At 37.6% G+C, this 22258-nt stretch overlaps 1 protein-coding gene across 4 annotated transcripts in view; it reads right to left on the bottom strand.

Moving 5' to 3' along the window:
* KIF16B (kinesin family member 16B) overlaps positions 1-22258 on the bottom strand; it is a 311644-nt gene that overhangs the window by 234986 nt on the left and 54400 nt on the right. For all 4 annotated transcript variants that reach the window (XM_081289710.1, XM_081289711.1, XM_081289713.1 and 1 more), the window contains exons 11-12: positions 19005-19070; positions 16164-16223 (exon numbers count right to left, since the gene is read on the bottom strand). In XM_081289710.1, coding sequence (XP_081145836.1) covers positions 16164-16223; positions 19005-19070 — 126 coding nt within the window. The remainder of the gene's footprint in view (positions 1-16163; positions 16224-19004; positions 19071-22258) is intronic.

Consider the following 22258-nt stretch of genomic DNA (forward strand, 5'->3'; position numbering starts at 1 on the left):
GGATTGCCCATTGTCTGTCAATTGTCTTCTAATCCAAAATTTAAATACTGCATAATATTAACCCATTGAGAAAATATACTTGTTTGGTTGAGGTGAAGAAGTCATTTTGTTCTTCAATGTTTTTATTTATTTTAAATGCAACTGCAGCTTTACTTATTAACAGCAGACAGAGATGTTAGGAGACTCTGCAGACATTAAAAAACTTCCTATTAAATTTAACAAAAAGCATTCTGGATTGATGTAATAATTTTATAAATACAAGCCATTTATTCAAAACCAACTTTCAAATTTTCTCAAGGAGAATAATTTAAATGCAAATGAAGCCCATTATAGAATGGCTTCTGATTTAGATATATCTTATCTTCAAATTCTTCATATTAAAATATATTCTAAAAGATGCAGGCTAGCCATATCCTCTTCATCAAAGTGATGTGCCATTTTGGTTTGAAGAATATAAGTGTTTAGATACCATTCTTAAATAATTAAAGAGTGCTGGATTGGGAGTGAGAAAATGGGACCCAGCCCTATTTCTACCTCTAAAACTTCAAGATCTCATTACTTATGTTCTTGTGGCTTCAATTTCTCATTGAAAAAAAAAGTTTGGGGGATATGGGAAATGGGAGAAGAGATTAGTCAAGATTCTTTCTTGTGCCCCCTAATCTAACATTCTAAATTTTATGAAAAAGATGCTTTAAGTATTGCCTGTCATTTATTTAAATCATACACAGTATCACAGCACTTTCAGGATGACATTGCAAAATAGATAAAACTCAGGCAACAAACCAGGTCTGAACTCAGTATGGAATATGCAAAGATGTCTTGAAGACATTTAGAAGCTGACTCCTGACCTGGATCCAAAACATATTAAGTTGTATCCACTCTGAACTATACTTTCTGAACTAGTAAGAACTGTCTAAAGCCTTTTAATAAAGATATTGAGATATCATACTATGTAAGCGAGCTCTAGTGCTGAATCAGGATATTCATCAACATTCTAGGTAAGTGAAGTTTTGCTGACAGAATAAATCTTTGTTTAGGTTATAGGAAATGTGTGTCAAAAAAGATTTTCTAAAATGAGGAAAGAGCTCTAAGTAATTTAAAATACACATGGAGTTTTTCTACTATAATTATGGATATTACTCTTATTTTGCAGAAACAACTTCAAATATGTCCAAAAAGACACAACTCTGGCTTAGAGGTTACACCTAAAATGAGAGAAGTGGGAAGAGAAAAATCAGCAGAATGCTCAAAGAAAAAAGGAAGGAAGTGAAAAGATGAACCCAAAGACCCACCACATTGGGGATGACTCCAAATCACTGAACTGGTACCCCAGAAGGTCCCACTGAGCATTTGTGAGAAGCTGGTGACTGTGTGAGTGACAGTTCTTCAAAATGACTGAGGTGACACCTTTATATGTAACCAGAGTGAAATAAGCAGAAGAAAGCCAGAGGGGTGCTCAGTGACCCAGCAACTGAGGACATTAAGCACTGGGAAAACTCACTGATAACAAGGTCTGAAAGGAAGTCTTTGGGAAAAGCATAATAATTAAAAATAATGTAAGTTTTATTCACACCATCAAGAAATTCAAAACAGAACCACAATGAGATACCCCTAGACATTCACCAAAATGGCTAAAAGAAAAAAGATAAAGAGCCACAAATGTTGGTGAGGATGAGGAACAACTGGGCCTCATGGGACGTGTGACTGTGACTGATATAACTACTCTAGAAAACTATTTTCAATATAAAAAAAAAAGCTGAACATACACCCACTCCAAGATCCAGAATCTAAGCATATGCATAATAGAAACATGCATACATTTGCCAAAAGACATGTATCAGAAGGCTCAGAGCAACACTAACTTCTAAATTAAAAAAAAAAAAAAAAAAACAAGGAACAGCCAAAATACAAAGAGGAAAATGAATAAACAAACTGTGATAGACCCACAGCATATAATACTAAACAACTATGTAAAGATATAGATGGATCTCAGACATAATGTTGAACAAATGAAGCCAGTCCACAGAAACATACATTCTGTATGGTCCGTGTGTATAAAGGTCAAAAGCAGGATAAACAAAGCTAGAAGTCTGGGGCTGGGGATGTGGCTCAAGTGGTAGCGCGCTCGCCTGGCATGCGTGCGGCCCGGGTTCGATCCTCAGCACCACATACAAAGATGTTGTGTCCGCCAATAACTAAAAAATAAATCTTAAGATTCTCTCTCTCTCTCTCTCTCTCTCTCTCTCTCTCTCTCTCTCTCTCTCTCAAAAAAAAAAAAAAAAACAAAGCTAGAAGTCAGGCTAGATAACTCCTTTGGAGGGAAGAGGATAACACAAGGTTACATGGCAGGGGCTCTGAGGGACTAATGTTTGCTGGTTGCTGGATATATGGATGTGTTTAGTTCATGAAAATCCACCAACAGTACACTTGTAATTTGACAATGAAACACACACATACACACACACATATGTATATGTATGTATGTATGTATGTATATATATATATATATATATATATATATATATATATATATATATATATATATAAAATACATAACACACAAATGCCCAGACTAAACAAAGGCTCCAAGCAGACATTTGAAAAGAAAAGTGAGCCTAAAATGAAAGCCCAGTGGCAAAGGACAAAAAAAGGAGCCTTCAATGAAGACCACTCAAGACAGAGAAAAGAGGCAGAGTCCCTATAACAAAGATAAGAGCCTACAAGATAAATCTATACACTACCCTGGGAAACCCAAAGTCTTTCAGAGATAGAAGGAATCCTCAGAGCTCACCTAGACCAGGCCACCCCATTTACAATAGAATAAACTAAGACCAAGAAAGAGAGGACATAACTTGGGCAAAGTCATACAACTAATCAGTGATAGATCCAGGTGTAAAACCAGATCAGCTCAGTTAATAAGACTTAAATAATTATAAAAAAGAGTCATGATATCTCAAATAAATGAATTGTGCTACCATTCAGAATGTATAAGAACTCAAAAAAAGGCAAGCTTTTGTCCATTTCATTCAAATGAGAAAGGCTCTGAAACAACAACACAATGCAGGTGATATCCACAGGGTGGAGAAGGGGACTGCAGAAGATGGGGTGGGGGGAGGGAAGCAATTGTACAGACATTTGGGAATATAGCACATGGCAGATGACACAAAGCAAAACTGTCACTGTTTTACTGTTCTCTACAGGCAGCACTCAATATAGGCAGCACTCAATAACACTTTGCAGAACTGGGCCATTTTTCCTTGTCCAAGAACACATTTCATATCTTTCTTTTATACAAACCATCATTGCAGAAAAGGGCTCTAGAACAATTAACTGCAAGTAAGTTTCATATGAAGTAGAAAATCACCTATAAAAGTAGACAAGAACACACAACTGGCCGGATACATTTCAGGGGGGAAAAAAAGTTCCAAAGATGTCCAGAGATGACATTAATATAAGAACAAATGTTAATAACATTAGAAAAACAAAATGACATCCAGGGACATAACCATAATACTTTGCTTAAGAAATAGGCTAGAAACAAGACAAGACAAAAGAAGACTAAGCCCAACCATACTGAAAAGCCATGATTAAATAAAGAGCATTACAAAACACAAAGGGAGATCTGAGCCACTATTTCATGGAAAGTAAATCTTGTCTTGACATTTATGGAGAAAACAGCAGATGGGGCTTCCACAGTGGCCATCTTCTATTTTGGTTTTTAAATACTGATAAACAACCAAATTCACTACAAATAAACGATCACTTTTAAGACCACTTTTTTGCCATCCACCTTTATAAGATAGAAAAGCAAAAATGACCAAACAAAAGTCAGTGCATTTGAAAATGAAAACAAAACAAAAAAAATGGAACAGAGTAATTAAAGAGAAGTCAGTCTCAAACAATAAGAGCCAGACAGAAAAGATGTGGTCACAATCTGACAATCTGAGAAAACTAAAAAATAAATATTAAAAATTCTCTCTCTCTCTCTCTCTCTCTCTCTCTCTCTCTCTCTCTCTCTTTAAAAAAAAAAGTGAATTGATTCTGCTGAAATTTCATTTCCAATGGCATCACTGGATGGCTCCAAATGATTGCATCAGTATACGACTTAGGGGAGTGGGAGAGTGTAAGAAGTTATGTAGGCATTTTAATTTTTTTTTTTTTTGAGAGAGAGAGAGAGAGAGAGAGAGAGAGAGAGAGAGAATTTTTAATATTTATTTTTTAGTTTTCGGCAGACACAACATCTTTGTATGTGGTGCTGAGGATCGAACCCGGCCCGCACGCATGCAGGCGAGCGCGCTACCGCTTGAGCCACATCCCCAGCCCAATGGAGGCATTTTATTCTAAGAGCCTGGGCCTATGCAATAAATACAAGACAGGTGCTTTAAAGATGATCTTCCACATACTTTAGAGCTTCTTCCCCCAACTCTTGTGAGACGCAGGGCAGTTGTTTATAGTTTTTTTTTTTTTTAATTTTTTATTGATTATTTAAAGCATTACATAGCTCATGATATATCATCTTTCATACATTAGACTCAAATTGTGTTTTGAACTCCCATTTTCACCCCAAATATAGATTGCAGAATCACATCTGTGGCAGTTGTTTAAAAAGAGAGTTTCCATGAATCAGCAGTGAAAGTGAAACAACTGTTTTTGTTTGTTTGTTTTTTAAAGAGCCCTAAGTGATTCCAAGTGGAAACTACTTCTGCAAGAAAAATCAACTTCTTAGTACATGGCAAATAACCAATTTATCAGTTGTTTGGGATGAGAATCTGGACTTAGCAACTTAAAGAAGCACAATAGCAAATGCTGTATAGCTGGATGTCAGTCTGCTGGTAATACCAGTATAATTTTTACTTTAATGACAGGAGCAAGGAAGGCTTAAATATAATTCATTAATATAGACAGACTGTAGAAGAAAACAACCATCTTCAGTGATATGTGTGTTGTTCAGTTTCTTTCAAGGAGATACAAAGCCACTTGAAACTAACTCCCACCCATCTATATGACATAGACAACTTGCTCAGGAAGGTTGCTTTTAGCTGGCAAAGCTGACACTATAAAGTACTAGAGAAAACGATAGAGATTTATAGCTATCTCCCCTTTTGCAAGTATCAAGAATATTCTGGTAATAAATATCCACAAGCAACCTAGGTCCATATTTCTTTTCTCAGCAGATGGCTACTTGCTAATTATACTGTCTTACAGATACATACTTCTTAAAACCATCACTTTTGCAAAGAGACTTAGAGCTCTGTTGCTTGGAGTTAAGGGAAAATGCTGCCATCCTTAAATAATGCAAAGGCAAAATCAACCAGGATGCTTAGGAAAAGTAATCTCTTAAAACCTGCTGTTGTGATATGAATGCAGGGCAGTGCCAACTTGCTGCTCATAGTAACTGTTGCTAGGTAGGCTGGAATAGGAAACATCAACCTAAAGGGGTCACCTGGAAAGTAAGCCAAATTCAAAACTATATATGAAAGGCTGTCGAAAAGAACACACCCATATTCAGAGCTCATTTTAAAATCACATAATTAATCCAAAGGATAAAAAAGAAATGTGTTTAAATACATGGAATTCTTTGTGTGACATCTTTCAATTATAATACCAGAAGAGGCAGGTTTCTCAAAGAATGTTCATACCACAGCACAGATATTAAATTGACCCTTGCAAACAATTTTCCAGCTGAACATAGGATTCCTATGTCAAAAAGGTAGCATTCAAACATATTTTAATTTGCATCTCTTGTTTGCCTTGAATGTATTTTACACTATAGTTCATTACCAGATTTAGTATCTACTGTGGAAAATATGACAGTTTCAACAAGATCCACACACACTCTGTCCAACCCATTACACACCAGCTATAGTGAATGGGTCATGTACCTAAACAAGGTTTCATATACATATTTTTTCTGCCCAACTGGGGAAGACAGATATCAAAAATGGATGATATTACTATAATACTCCCAGTGCTAAGTACTAACATTTTTCTCAATATTTTGCATGTACTCCTTTCTTATCTTATGTAATAGGTACAATTACAGTCTGCACCTTCCAGTAAGAGTCTGAGAAACTAAAAGGTCGATGTGACCAAGGTTAAAAAATTATAAATGATGAATCCAGAATAATACATAAGCAAAAATCACTAGCATAGGAAGGCTGAGAACCTTCTTACTCCCAAGCTCACTGATACTCCACTACCACCCACTCTTCTCCAAACTCATACTCTTAGAAATAATCCAAGGTGAGAGGCTGGAGATGTGGCTCAAGCGGTAGCGCGCTCGCCTGGCATGCGTGCGGCCCGGGTTTGATCCTCAGCACCACATACCAACAAAGATGTTGTGTCCGCCGAGAACTAAAAAATAAAATATTAAAAATTCCTCTCTCTCTCTCTCTCTCTCTCTCTCTCTCTCTCTCTCTCTCTCTCTCTCTCCCCCCCCTCTCACTCTCTTTAAAAAAAAAAAAAAAAGAATCCAAGGTGAGTTAAATGTGCACCTGGGTAACATGAACAATAAACCTATCTGTACCATGAAATGGCTGCTTTTTAAGCTTCTTTGCCAGCAAAACCAAGTTCCTATAATTTAGCACCCAGTGAGTACAGGTGTACAAAAAGCACACTTCCATGACCAGGTAATCTTTTCCTCCCTGACTGTGACAATAAATATGCAGTAAGAGCCCTTCAGCCACACATGCCTCACTGTGAAAGATCAAAAGAAAAATCCCTTATGTATTCAGAATAATTTATTGCAGAGTACCAACATTTAACAGGGTGCATTTGACTTATTTCTGAGCCTTTTGCTCCAGAAACGTTATTCAAAAGGAAGAACCAGCATACACTTGGAATACCTTTATTTATGAGCAATTCCTGCAAGGTGAGAACTGCTATGGAAAATATGGTAGGCCTGCCATTATTAACAACATCAGAACTGGTTCTATAAGTAGTTCAGCATGGCCTCTGACCCTACCAAGTGCTATAGTGCTGACAGCCATCTCCCCTGTTAATTATCAAGTCCCAGTTGCAGAAAACAATGAACTTTGTTTATTACATTGTCTTTCATCTTAAAAAACAGTTGCAAGAACAGAACTTTAGAAAAGGGAGAACATACAGTTTGGTAGAAATTAACAGCCAGAGTTGAACTTTAATGAGAGGTTGACAAATTAACAGCTGCATACTATAGAAAGTGCAGTAACATCCTTTTTTTTTTCTTGCCTTAAGATCAAGAAAGAGCCAATGAGATAGTATGTGTGAAGGCACTAAAAAAAGATAAAGCGCCTTGCACAGGAGAGCAGGGGGGTATTGTCAATGACTTTTGTTGAGAGAGAGATACAAGGTCATCCACACTAATCTGCAGATTAAAGAAAGAAGACAACTGATATCAAATAACCCTCTCTCAAGTCATGTGTATTACATCCCTCCACAAATCCTCCCTCCTTTTAATACTCTCATCTATAGATGACAGGAGCACACACTCAACACATATAGTTGAAAACCTCTGGTATGGATGAAATGGTCAAGAGATAAGGAGAATAGAGGGGGGGAAAGATACTTATGGGAGATTTCTTTTGCAAAAATGGCAAGAATCCCCTCTCACCTTACTCTGATTTTAGTCATAGGACTAGCTTTAGGCAATGAGATATTAGCAAATGAGATGGAGTAAGAACTTAAAAAGTACTTAGACATAGACTTATCCTCTCTTGCAGTTCTTAGGACCCTGAGACCACCATGTCAAACCTGTGGATGAGAAACACAAGGCCAAATCATCCCCAGTCGACAATGAGCCAACCACCAGCCATGTGAGTGAAGCCATCTGGAACCATCCAACTCCAGGGAAAGAAGGAGGGCATCAGAAAGCTGCTGAGCAAGCCTAGACCACAATGTCATAAAAAATAACAACAACCTGTTTAAAGCCATTAGGTTTTAGGGCCATTTGTTAGGCAGCAAGTCTTCAAACTTGTCCTTAAACTTCTCAGAAATAGGAGGACACTACTGACTTCAACAATTATTCACTGAACACTTTTTATTTAAGAAGTATACAAGACATATACAAGTATACAAGACAGTAGGATTTATGAGACATAAAAATATAAGCAAAACATAGGTCCTGATCCCAAGGAGTTTACAATCTAATGGAGAAAATAACAGCATGGGACAGCTATAACACAACATGAAGGGGCAAACACGGCCTCCCCGCCACTCTTCAGGAATGCCTGTCATTCACATTACATATATGAACCCATTCCCCAAAAACTTCTCTAGTACTATACAGGGACTTTATAACCAACCAACCACCAGCGTTCAGATTTTCTGAGTGAGCACTGAATAAAACAAAACTTGTGTCTTCATGGAGTTTATATGCTAGTGGCTATAAATCTATAAAATGCTTAGTACGGTAAAGGGACTTTTCAGAGTGGTGTGTGTGTGTGTGTGTGTGTGTGTATGCATGTGTGCATGCACAGGTATACACATTTGTACCTAACATTTGTTTAGCCTAAATTATCTTTTTACATAAACCAAAATTTAAAAAAAACTGGAACTGAAAATAAGACTTACTGATTTGATAAACTCTGAGGTCTCAAACTCCAAAGAATATGGTAGCTGAACTACATTGTTTTATTTAATAAATTATTTTAGGCCTGTTCTATTAAAAATTAGAAGATGAGAGAAGAAACAAGACAACAGAAGACTATGAGAGTTTAAAAAAAAAAAAAACAATAGTGGGGAAATGTCTTTTAGAATTAGAATGTAATCTCCACAAGGACAGGGACTTTTTACTTTGCTCATCAGGTATACTCAGTAACTGGAACAATGTATAATAAGTAAGATGTTCCTGATAAACATGTGCTCAAGGAAGGAGGGGGAGTAAGGAAGGAAAGAAGGGATGGAGAAAAGTTTACAGAAATTCAGCAATAGGAAGTTAATGAGTTCCTAAAGGCACAACTTACACATGGCCTGCACTAATAACCAGGTGCTGAACTAGAATGAATGAAAACCAAAGGAGAAAGAACACTGACTAACATAATTCCCACTGCAACCAATCTCTGTGTGACTGAAAGCTTGCAAAGTTAAAGCACTGTCTTCATGTAGACGAATGAACTTCATGTAGACGAATGAACCACACAATCCTGTGAGGCCTAACAATGCTTTCGCCAATGACAGACTGTACACATGAAAGTGGCGGCATTATCCTGCAGTGATGTTCCATCATAGTTTGTGCTATGATGCTAGCACAATGTTGAAAGGACTTAACCACGTAGTTCTCAGAACGTGTACCTGTCATTATGTCACACATAGTTTTACTTTGCATTTTTGAAATGCCAAAAACCATATATAAGCAATACATGTGACTGCCTGAGGTCAAAATTTTCAATCAACAAATGCACAAACAGTTATTGATGACAAAACTTATAACCCATGGCAGAAAGAGCTGCCTCATCCTAGATCCAAAATGTGGGGGAAGCCGATAGTCATTAATAAATTCTTACCAGAGAACTATCTCCAGATTCAATTCTTAAACCAAAGAGAGCTCAAGATTAACAGTATTTAAAAGGTAGATATCACACACACACACACACACACACACACACACACACACACACACAAATGTTGTCTTCCCCAGGCTTTGTTTGTAGATTTTCCAGAACCAGAAGATTCAAAGCCTGGTGCAGCAGGAATCCTGAGGACCACAGGAAACTTGTTCTACAAACCTAACCCATCATGAGCCTGCTGAGCAACAGCCCCAGTTATTAGTGCTGCTTCCAAATCCATTACGTTCCCCAATACACGTCCTCTCCACAAAATGGAAAACTGCAGACAGCCAGGGAAAAAAATCTTTTATAGGTTGCCATAATCTTCCACAGACAAAAAGTTCAGCTGACTGATTCTATCATAAAACAGAAATAAGTTGGTTGATAGCATGCCTCTCCATGAAATTTAAACTCAGAAAATCTTAAGCCAGGAAAGGATTCCAATTTCATTTTATTATAGTTCTTGTTAGTTAAAACATTCTGAAAGAGTAAAAGGTTCTTTTCCATCAATGTGTTATCCATCCCTGCCGTAGACTTGTAGTACTCTACCTTTCTATTTTTCCAGAGAAGGAATACCAAGATGCCAGAGTAATTTAAATCTAAATCATTTGCATTAGGATCCCATCATGATGTGAGTTCACAGATGCTCTGTCCTCCAAATTCAGTTCAACACACACTAGTTGTTTACTGTGTGTAAGATATGTAATAATTGCATATAATTAAAATCTGAAGGAAACAGCTTCAATTCAACTTACACTCATCCAAGTAGCTCACTTTCCAAGGAAACCTTCTCCCTGGATGTCTATGGCTTATGGTGTCTGTGTGTCATCCCTCCCTGATACAGTCAAAAGCCCTGTGCAGGGCAATAAAAACACACAGAAAGACCAGACAGATGCTGGAGCAATCCAAGGCTATGTTTTCAGCAAGAAAAGAGACCCTGTTTATTAAAGTGAGAAGAACAACCAAAGCTGGAGGGATTCAAAATGAGGGCACTCATGGGGCCACAAGCACTACAATGCAGTTCTGCTCTGGACAGACACTCATAGGGGCCATTTTCCCTTCAGCCACACCATCTGTCAGGTGGCTGCCAGCTTTATGCTACAGTCCTAACCGTCTGTGATTTATTTTGAAGCACAGAGCTCAAGGAGTTCTTTGGAAGTCAGATAACACACCTTGGGCATTTTTCTTTAACCATCTATAAAACACTGGAACAGAGAAAATGAAATGTGTACAAAGCAGATAAACCAGAAAGAGGCATAAATGCAGCAGTAGAATAAGAGATAGTGGGAATAGAGAAAGAATTTTGGAATTCTTCCTTTTAAAGGATCATTTAAAAAATTCATCAGCAATAAAACATCAAGATTTGTAAAAAAGTCAAGCTGAAAGGTATGTGGGAGGGGTGCTGAGCAGTCTCTTCATACATCAATTCCTACAGTAAGCAATCAGCACAACATCATGACTATGCCAAACGAGAACCAAGGCAAAGGCCCTGGAAGCCAAGGCTTATAGAAGTTGGATTTATCACAACATTAACTTCCATGTCCCAAGAGAGTCACCACAGTGGAAGACAAATTCAACCATGAGGGAAGTCACTCTGGGACAGCATGCTAAGAAGACCAGAAAGACTGACACAAAAAGAGAAGAAGAGCATGTGAACACACCAGAGGGCTGGCAGCACAGTCAAGAGAGCAGATATGGAGCACCGTAGGCATCAGACAAGGTCTCACGAAATTGAAACCATTCAGTATTTAAACCTAAGAGACTTCAAAACAGGGAACTAGATGCTCAGCTATAAAAAGAGCTGGAAAGCATTCTGGGACAAAGAGGCCACACACACACACACACACACACACACACACACACAACAGAGAGTGAGTACCACCACCAGATGAGGGTCAAAGAAAGAAAATGTTTCTGGAGATCAGGTCTAAGTCACCAGGCAGAACTGTAAGCGCCACAATCACTCCTTGCTGGCAGGAACTAGGGCCATGGAGAAGAGAGGCACCTGACACTGAAGATTGTGTATGAAGCCAGAGGGGAGGGATCTGGTTGTTTTCTCTAATCTCCCAAAGGGAGATTCATAGGACCCTAAGAAAGGGCAGCCCATAAGAGTCAGCCCCCACAGCACAGGGCACAGCAAAAGAAGGGGAAGAATAGCTCTACCTTTCCCAGGGACATCTGAGTTAGCACTCAAACCTGAAGTTACAGACACATCACCTGGAGATCTTTCTGAAATGCAGATTCTGCCCCAGGAAGTTTGGAGTGGGGACCCAGAGTTTGCATTTCTAAACAGCTCCAAGGGGGTATTAAGGCTGCTGATCCAGAAGCCACACTTTGAACAGACAAGGATCTAACTGATCTACGTGAAGGACAGTGCTATTATCAAAAGGAATTTAACCATAATTCTCTCAAGAATAAAAATATGCAGTCATATATGAAATTTTCAAATATAAATGAGAACAATGGGATAGTGTATACAGAAGCATCACTAGGGCAGAAATGTTCCCCATACAATACTTCATGGTGTGTTGCCCACAAGGTCACCAGATCTGTAGAGTTCAAGGTTGTTGTTAGGGCTGAATTGTTTCAGCCCAAAATACATGGTGAAGCTCTAAACCCTAGTACCTCACAATGTAACTGTATTTAAAGACTGGACCTATAATAAGTTAAAATTAATTGACTAAGATGATTAAGTTGAAATGAGGCCATTAGGGTGAGTCCTAATCTAGAGTGACTGTTGCCATTATAAGAGGTGATTAGAATACACAGAAGGAGACTGGGATGCAGACACACAGAGCAGGTCACGTGAGGACATGAGGAGGTAGCCATCTGCAGGCCAAGGAGAAGCCGCCTCAGGAGAAACCAACCATGCCAATGTCTTGATCTTGGACTTCTATCCGCCAGATCAGTGAGCAAATGAATTTCTGATGTTTAAGCCATACAGTCTATGGTATTTTGTTATGGCAGTCTGAGCAGATTAATACAATTTACTTTTTGTTTACTGCTACTGTTTAATCCTGTAAATTTCCAATGTGTGCCTGCTAAGTTTGAAGTAGAGCCATAGAAGCTGGCTCAGAGAATGATGAAGAGATGCAGTCCAGGGCCAGCTCCTGCTCTTCTGTTACGGATGTGTTGGCAGCAAGCGGGACAAACCAATACTGCCTAACTCAAATGATGATGAGCACTATGCCAGATATAAAAGCAGATGCCATAAAAGTACAGAAGAAAGCAAAATTTATCCTGAGAAGCAAGGGAGAGGAGAGAAGGGGTGATCAATGGGCCTCGAGGTAGATTCTGACAGGAGCACAGAAAGGCAAAAGCATCCCTATTGACAAAGCAACACCAGCAAAAGCTAAGGGACTCCAAGAAATCCAATTCCCGACTGCACTCAGCAACCAGCATGTCACCCAGCAGGTTGAGATGAAGGGAGAACCATGACAGGACTATTCAGATGAAACTGAACAGGAGACACCTGCCTTTAAGATCCAACAAGGGAACACGAACTTCAGAAAATGAAGATTAATGAAAATGAGGAAGGTGAATTACAGGGAGAGAAAGGGAGGAGATGTTGAGCACAGTAAGAGAACTCTCCCTCATTACCTATTGGCCTAAGACCTGCCTCTTTAAGTAAAATACATGTTCTGCTGTCAACTACTTTCAAAATAATGCTGAAGATTTTATCATCTCTTACCCTGCTAACTTGGATATAACAAAGAGGTTGCCATCCACCATGATTTCCAAGCTGGGAACCAAGGTATATGACATTTATAGATGAATGATACAGCTCAGTGAATCAGAAAGGAAATAGCCTAAGATCCAAGTTCTGAGTTCCGTAGATCAAAGCTCAGGTTCCAGCTTCTATCATCATGTTGCTCTGCTAAAACACTCAGCACCTTTTGTCAGAGCACACATGCACCTAGAGGTCTGTCACTGTCCCTCCACCCTCATGCAACAAGACTTTGGATTTTACTTATCTAGAACAAGAGAAATCACAGATTGGATGTAGAAAGAAGGGAACAAAAATACTCCTGACTTGAGCACCTAAGAGCTAAGGATACAGTGATGTCCAGGCAAATTTAAGGGACTTTCAAGAGGAATTCAGATTTAAGGGTGTCTTCACCCAACACACTGAGTTTAGACTCCTCCCCCTACATGGGGGGAGGGAAGATCCCTATGTTTCTAAAGCTACTGCAAATGATACATGTTAAATCTCAAGACTCATAACTGAAACAGGCAATGTAAATATACAGTAAAGATCATTGCCACTGATTTGAGATGAATTTCATGCAGTACTATGTATTATGATGAAACACAGCAGAAATACAGGAGAGGATTACACAAGCCAAACAGATATATACCCATGGAATTGCAATCAATTCCAAAGAAAGTTTTCAATGAAAACATTCAAATTCTCCTCTTCTTCACTCCAGCCTGCTTGTACAGTCTTTTAATAAGAGATGAAGACAACCCTTAAACTACCAAAGATGAGCAGAAACGACTATAGATTTAAAGCACAAATACCAGCAGAGAAATCTAAAACAAGCTTGCAAGGTTGAGAGAAGGAAAAATCACGAAATCGCATTTGCCTTCCTCCTAACCTTTCACACATAACATGTATCATATTTTTCCTTCTCACCTGAAAAATATTTTTAAAAATAAATATAATTAGATTTAGGAAAAATTGGATTGGAATTAAAGGAAGATTTAGCTTCTGGCCCAGACTCACCTTATGAGGAAAGAAAAAAAAAGCCTAAGAAAAAGTTCAGAGGTTTCACCATTGTAACTTTCAAAATAAAATTTTGCAGGGCCATTATAAAACCCAGTATATTACTACAGTAAATGGGAATGTAGTTCAGTGGTAGAGCACTTGCCTAGCTTGTGCAAGGCCCTGGGTTTGAGCTCTAGCAACACACACACACACAGAAAAAAGAAAGAAAACCCTATAGTGTCAAAGGAGACACTGAAGCAGCAGCAGCAGATCAAGCTTATATCTTTCAATTTCTTGCTACAGTGCTTCTGGTGTTACTGGGCACTGCATACAACAGTGACTTTTCAAATAGCTGACTAGTGATAATTTCTTTCTTCCTTAAATGGAGATATTATTCCTCCCTCCTTGGCAAATTTTCTGGGAAAACATACATTATACCATGAAAGTTCAAAGAACTGGGGCTTCAGGAGCTACAACACAATCTCTTAAGAGTAGATGTAACTTATCAAAAAAAATATTGTACCTCTTTAAAAGTGTTTATTCCATACATAGCTATTCTGAAATGTGAGTGAAGTCTTTGTTTGGTTTCACGCACTAAAATCTCTCAACAAACCTGGGCTAGGGTGTAAATCAGTAAATCAGAGGACTTTCCTAACATAGGCAAGGCCCAAAAGCCCAGGGTTGATACCCAGGGCCATGTACATATATACATAAATACATACATATAATCTAAAAAAGGAAATGTTGCAGAAGTACAGTATACATCTTCTGTACAAAATAGTACAACATTCTTATCATAATAAGGAGAAAGAAGGAAATTTGAATGTGAAAAATTCTTACTTGGTACAGTGCTTCCTGAAACTGATAAGAAAATTACCAGGATCATCACAACCTGCTACCATTTGGAATTTGGGCACAACCTCTGACCTCATGAAAAACACTCTTATTATCCCAGATTCCCAAGATCTTTATGAAGTATAATGCTGGCTCTGCTCTTTGAGACAATTGTTAGATACAGACAGAACTTAATTTCTAATCCAGACTGTCAAAAGTCTGCCTCCATGAACCAGTGATTGGATGTGCCATTTTGATGTGATGGGGATCCAAATTAGGGTTCTGCCCAGATAGTCAGTTAAGCCTCATCTAGACTTGCCAACATTAGATGAAGGTTTAACTCTTGAGATAGTCCTACTTCAACAGACCTCAAAACAAAGAAACAAATGAACAAAAAACTCAGATTCAACAGCCTCTGAACTGCCTTCCCTTGTGCGAAAGTCAGGCAGATGCCATCAATGCACAAAATTTTAACCTGAACTTCAAACCTGGTGTTACTGGCCCTCAATACGTGTCAGAGATTTTATACCCAAGTCAGCAAAAATACAAAAACATAAAGAAACCAGTATTTTGAAGCACCAACCATGAAAAATGGAGGCCTCTAAGAATTTTCACAGTAAGTCCTGCCAGAAATGCATATCATCACACAGTCTAGTCCTTGAGACACATGAAAAACATTTTGATAAGACATTACTAGTTTAGAAATTTCTGAAATTTAGTCATGACACACGCAAACATATTCTACAATATTGTCAAGGAAAGTATATTTTTAATTTAATATATTGACTTTGGCAAAAGCAGAAAAAAAAAAAAACAATGTGAATGCCCCTAAAGAATAAAAAGAGTCAAGTAAAAGTAAATATCTTAAATATCAACATAATCTGTGCATGTTAAAACATACAGCTTTAATGTCTAATAAACTACTTACTTTCCCAATTCTTCAAAATCAAACAGTCAAACATAGTCACTAATTGGCTCCATTGACTTTACCCTAAGCAAAGCACACAACTGCCATGTATGAAAAGGGGGGTAAAAAAAAAAGGTTTACATACTTAAGCCAACACAGTAAGACTAAAACACCTTTTTATAGTCCTTACTTTCAAAATATTTTGGGTTTCATTCCACTTATTGGTCCATTCCTTGGTCAATTCTTGAACCTAAAAAGAAAGTGGTTATTTTTAATAATTAATAAGATTTTATTATAAAAAGCTTCCAAATTCTTTGAACTTATGCAAATATAAAGTATTATTTTTTAAATGAGCTAGCAATTTCTACAAAAGCTATATCACCAAATATAAGTCAAACAAGCTGATCTCATCCTACAACCTACATTTTGGCAAAGGAAAAAACTGACATAAATTGTTAATCAACTTGCCTAGAATTTTACAACAGTCTTTCCTGGCACATTAACTAAGGCTGTTTCTGTGGATTATTAACCAAAATCACAAGTTCAAGGATGACAATGTCCCATTAAATGGGTTAATTTTTCCTGACTATACTTTGGGTCCTAAGAAATAGTGATTTACTTTTCTTTCTAATTAGATGTAGTGATTAAATCACCTTGGATGTTGCATTTTCTTTTAGGAGATAATGTGCTTTTGTAGCTAATTAATGGGGTTTAAAAATCTCATTCTATCTTATAAAAAAAAGGTGATACTTTAATTGGCTCTATTAGTGAAAGAAAAGATCTTTTGATAAAAAGCAGCTTCTTTCCATTCTGCTATAACTTTGGGAAGAAAACATTCCCATTGTTGATCATGGAGAAATTGTTTTTCAAAATTAGTGGACATTTCCTACTAGTTCCAGAAAAAAAGATGATCCTAATGATTAAAAAAAAAAAAGTGATACCTGAATTGAGTGGTGGAGGAAAAATGAATAAAAAATGTGTTCTGTGAATAGGAATAGACCTAGGATAAAAGAGAGCCTTCGGAAAGGGGAGTCATCCTCTTAGGACCTCTTCCTTTCTGTGCCAATGTCACTCCTGCCTCCCCTCCTTCCTCCCAGAGGCAGACACCTCACTACATAAACCTCCTGGTCTTCCCACCAGTGAGCCACCCCACTTAACCAGGACACATGGACCCATAAAATACATCTGCCTTCACTCTCACTGCTAAAACGAGTAAGGGTGTAAGCAGCCATGAAGTACTACTTGGAAAGGGTATTCCTGTCAGCAAACTTAAGGAAAGAAAATGTGATGCTGACAAGAACTGGAGGATCAGGAGTGATGGTTTATCCAAGAAGAAAACCAAACCTCACCCACCTACACTCAATCATTCAGAGGCCATTCATTTTACTCCTCAATTTACCTCAAGTAAGACTGTGGGGGTTACATTTTTTAAAATAATGTTTCTTCTTTTACTAGTTATTGGTGACAAACTCTACCATCTTCTTGGTGAAAAACAAAAGAAACACAAGTAGAAGAATCTTTCTAGTTTCACTTTTTGCTCATCCCTAAAGCTATGAAAAGGCAATGTTGATTTGTCTGATCCTTCACTGATACCAACCCCAGATTCACAACAGTAATAAAAACCATGAAGGTTTTGGGGTATTTTGTTTTGAAAAAAAAAAAACTTTCAGAGAGGAATATTCTTGGTATCCTCTTCCTACAAAAAAGGAATAGCCTAATATGTTGAGTTTACTAACTTATACTAACCAGAGTTTCTCGCTGGCAATTAACCTGAGAACACAAAGCATTCAAAACAAATGATTCTGCATTTCACCAACAGATATATTCTCACTGCAGAAAAGTAAACCAAGCAATCCTTTCCAAATTCAATCAAGTAATTCTAGCCTTAAAAAAAAAGTTTTAAAACATGGCTTGGAATTATCTTTTCATTATATTTAAATCAAATAGTCATTTAAAACATTAATAAAAAATGCAAATGTGTGATATCACCTCTAACAATGTGATCAGGTGATGAGATTTATAGTCAAGCAGATGGCAAACAATTTAAAAAGGTCAGCAAAAAACTCCACAAAGGCTTCAAAAATGTTACGAACAACATAGGCAGTCATTTCTGTCACAGCATGTGTAATGCATTCAAATTAAAATGTTTATTGCTTTCTATTAGCTTACCAGGTATTCTAGAAAACTATAATTGAGAGACAATTTAAGACTATCCAGACATTTCATAGCATTCAAAATTAGAACCTGAAGCACTAAAATACACATTTTCATGAGAAAAATAGGGATTAAAAAATAATGTTTTTACTACTGCTATTATCAGCTTATTAACCAACATAATTACCCAGGGAAGTGTCAACAAGTTTCTAAGTACAACCCAATTTATATCTTCCATATTGTGTATTCTTGAGTTTTTACCAACAAAATCCAATTATTTTTCTCAGTCTGTTTTAATCATTCAGCACTAGGAAGAAAATCCATTCCAAAGATTGTTCTTAATGTCTGTTTCTCTTTTCCCAGAGGGTATTACCAAAAAGCACCAGCCCACAAGTGTTGGCTGCAGCCTGCCTTGCCCCTGAGAGCTGCTCTCTCTTCTGGTCACTCACTGCAACACCCTCCCTGCTTCAACTCTCAGCCAGCTTAACTAAACATGTGCTGGACATCCAGTGGAAACAAAGTAAAGAAATGACCAAAAGCATTGTGAAGCTGAGAAGACCACTGCTGTTTCATCTATTTCATGAATGTTGAGCTCCACCTCCCTCCACCAGGGACTCCTGCCTGTTCAGATGGCCTGAGTGGTCTTACTGCTTTGTCAGGAGGGCCAGCATGTGCATTTAATCTCAGCTGACCATCATGTGCCACAGAAATCCTATTTACTAAATCAGAGAAAAGTATGCAATACATAAAAAGGCAACTATTGTGCATCTTTAAAAATGATCACAGGATTGGGGTTGGGGAAATACAGTGTAATGAAGAAGGAAAGTAAGTACTAGAAAGCATGGACTTAAAAAATATAGCATAAGTTATCACTTACTCTTGCTTCATTCTGCTGAAGTTTTTCCTCCATACTTAAAGCTGTAGGGGAGTCTAAGAGGGCAATCTAAAATTTAAACCACAAAAGACATCAGCAGTTAATAAACAGCAGTAACATACTAGAAGAATTATTCCAAGAATATAGTAAATGATCAAAAACTTCCACAAAAAACATGAGATATTAGTAAAAAGTAATGCCATACCTCCTCCTCAAAAAAAAAAGTGTCATTTATCACCAAAACTCTAATCCAGGGGATACATATCTCATAATAACCAAAGTCATGGCACCCTGGAAAATGTGTATTTGCAATACAAAGCAAAAGTGCAACAGAGACATTTGACCAAAATAAAACACAATCTAAATTCCTAGATTTTAAGGATTTGTCTGTTTGACATGCAAAATACAAAATTCAAAAAGAAAGATGCCAAAGTTTTGTTCAACCACAAGCTCCTGAGGTCCATGCATGTTGAAATATGCAATAAAAACTCATTTATTTTCACTGCTAAATAGTATTCAATGTATGCCATAGCTACACTACAGTCTCTAGCCATTTCCTTATCTGTGTTGCAGAAGTGTGAAGATTGACAATGAGAATGATAAACACCAAAATCAGGTAAGAACTGGGGAGGGACAGACAGACAGGAGAGAAAAACAGAAGCAGGCTAGGGCTTCATCTGAGCTCCTAACATGTCAGCTGTGACCTGAGTATTAGGAACACAGAGCTCCCTATCCTATATATCTTCCTCACTTCTTAAGATGTGACAGGAAGAAAACAGAAAGGGAGTTTCCTGCCCCACCCATCCACAATCACTTTTCTCAATTTAGTATAAACACCTACTGTTTATTCTTATTATATGAAAGCCTGTATTTGTTGTGTTTGTTTATTACAGGGATAGAACCTAGGGGCACTTAACCACTGAGCCATATCCCCAGCCTGCTTTTATTTTTATTTTGAGACACTGTCTGGCTAAGTTGCTTAGGGTCTTGCTAAGTTGCTGAGGCTGGCTTTGAACTTTCGATCCTCCTACCTCAGCCTCCTGAGTCACTAGGATTACAGATATGTGCCACTGTACCCAGCATTTTTTAACAATTCCAATTCCATTTTATAGTTTTCTATTGTATGGACATTCTATAACTTAAGTAAGTACCCTCTTATTAATATAAATTCAGTTTTTTCTAATCTTTTGCTTTATTAGCAATGCTCTACAATAACTACCTTATACCAACCACCTAAGGTATACGTGGTTGTATCACCACAAGAAATTCCTAGAAAAGGGAATCTGTGAGTCATCTATATGTATGATTTTTTTTGGGGGGGGGGAAGGGAGGGATACTAGGGATTGAACTCAGGGGTGCTTTACCACTAAGCCCTTTTTATTTTTTGAGACATGGTATCACTAAATTACTGAGGCTGGCCTTGAACTTGGGGTTCTCTTGCTTCAGCCTCCTCAGTCACTAGAATTATAGACATGTGCCAACAGGCCTGGCTATATGAATCTTCAATTGGGAAGCTGTCCTCTTCAGAGTCTCCAGCATGGTTTTCATGACTATTTACTTTTCAATTTCTATTCAAACAAACAAAAACACCCACAAGGGGCTGGGGATGTGGCTCAAGCGGTAGCACACTCGCCTGGCATGCGCGGGGCGCTGGGTTCGATCCTCAGCACCACATAAAAATAAAATAAAAAGATGTTGTGTCCCCAAAAACTAAAAAATAAATATTAAAAATTATCTCTCTTTAAAAAAAAAAAAAAAAACACCCAAAAGGAGGCCTCAGTGTAACAAGACTACTGTGGGCCACACTTGGCATCTGTGTACTCAACAGAAAGCAGAACCGGCCAGCCGGGGAGCCGAGGTGTTGATCTTGGTAGCTAGATCCTTAAGCGCTACAGAGCTATCCAGCAGCAGTTATCTTTGACCCTCTGAACTACTTGCTTACATGTGAGGGGTGGTCATTTCATATGGACATGTGAGGGGCCCACAGTGGTTTAAAAATCACGCACCACAGGACCCAGCATTCCTTGTGACAAAGTCCGAGGTACATCCTCCAGGGTCCTGGCAAGGGACACACCCAGTTATAGGAGTCACTGCCCCCAGGGAAATCCAAAGCTATGATTTCTCAGCTGGCATTTATATGTTATTCTAATCCTGAAAAAATTCCCTAACATGGGGTCTTTATAATTAGAGATATTCCCATATTATAAAGCTAGGATCCCACTTTAATCAGATTGACAGAGAATGAGGCCAGAAAGTTAACCTATTAGTCAAATTTGTCCTCCAAATTTGAATGAAACAGAAGCTTTATTATCATGTTACTACAAAGTGTCACTTGCACCTAGCAGGTTGTCTTACACACAGAAGGTACTTCATTAAATACTTTTCATTTAAGAAATGAATTGAAATTATTACCAAGCCTGTTTTGTTTATATAGGGTTGACAATTTTTTAAAAAATTAGCCCTTTATAATATGGCAAATTTTGCAGAATCCACCATTGGACTTTTTTATCTATAACTAAAGCTGAAACATTACTAATTCATTATCAGTTTAGTAGATAATCACTAACTGAGCGATATGCCTCAAAGGCTATTATGACCAAAAGCTCTTTTTAGAAAATATGTATTTCCAATTTTTTTTACAAATTTTGAAGCATGTATAAAGGAAGACCTACTTAAGTTCTTTCAAAAGAAAAACTAACAAACATAAACCACTGTCAATTCTTCTATGCAAGGTGTCTATGTTCAGGATTAAATAATATTTAGATTAAATTCATGTGTCATTAAACTGAGAGTGATGCTATCTCAAAAATACAGCAATATTGCCTCTCTCAATAGCATAATTAAGCACCTCTTGCCTCCCACTCTTGCCAATACACTATACAATCAACTGTACTATTGTATTTTGAACATATGTTTTGTAGGTTTCAGGAAACCATTGGAAACTTTTTTTTTCCTGTTAATTGTGCTCACATTCTTTCTTAAATTTTCTGTTAGGTTGTTTTTATTCTTTTCTAGATGTTCATTTCATAATAAGGAAATCAGTCTTATGTTGAATGAGCTGCAACATTTTTTCCTGGTTTGCATCACATGGATTAGAGGAAATCTTCATGCTATTATGTACATAAGCATCTTCACTTACTTTTGTCTACCTGAGCTCTCACAGCATGAGAAGAGTTCAAACTTTCTGTGGCAAATATGTGTCACTGTTTCCTGTTATTTCCAATAGTTTCATTGTTTTTTTCCTTTATGAAAGTTGA

This window comes from Spermophilus citellus, assembly GCF_964194105.1.
Source record: "Spermophilus citellus genome assembly, chromosome: 4".
NCBI lineage: Eukaryota > Metazoa > Chordata > Mammalia > Rodentia > Sciuridae > Spermophilus > Spermophilus citellus.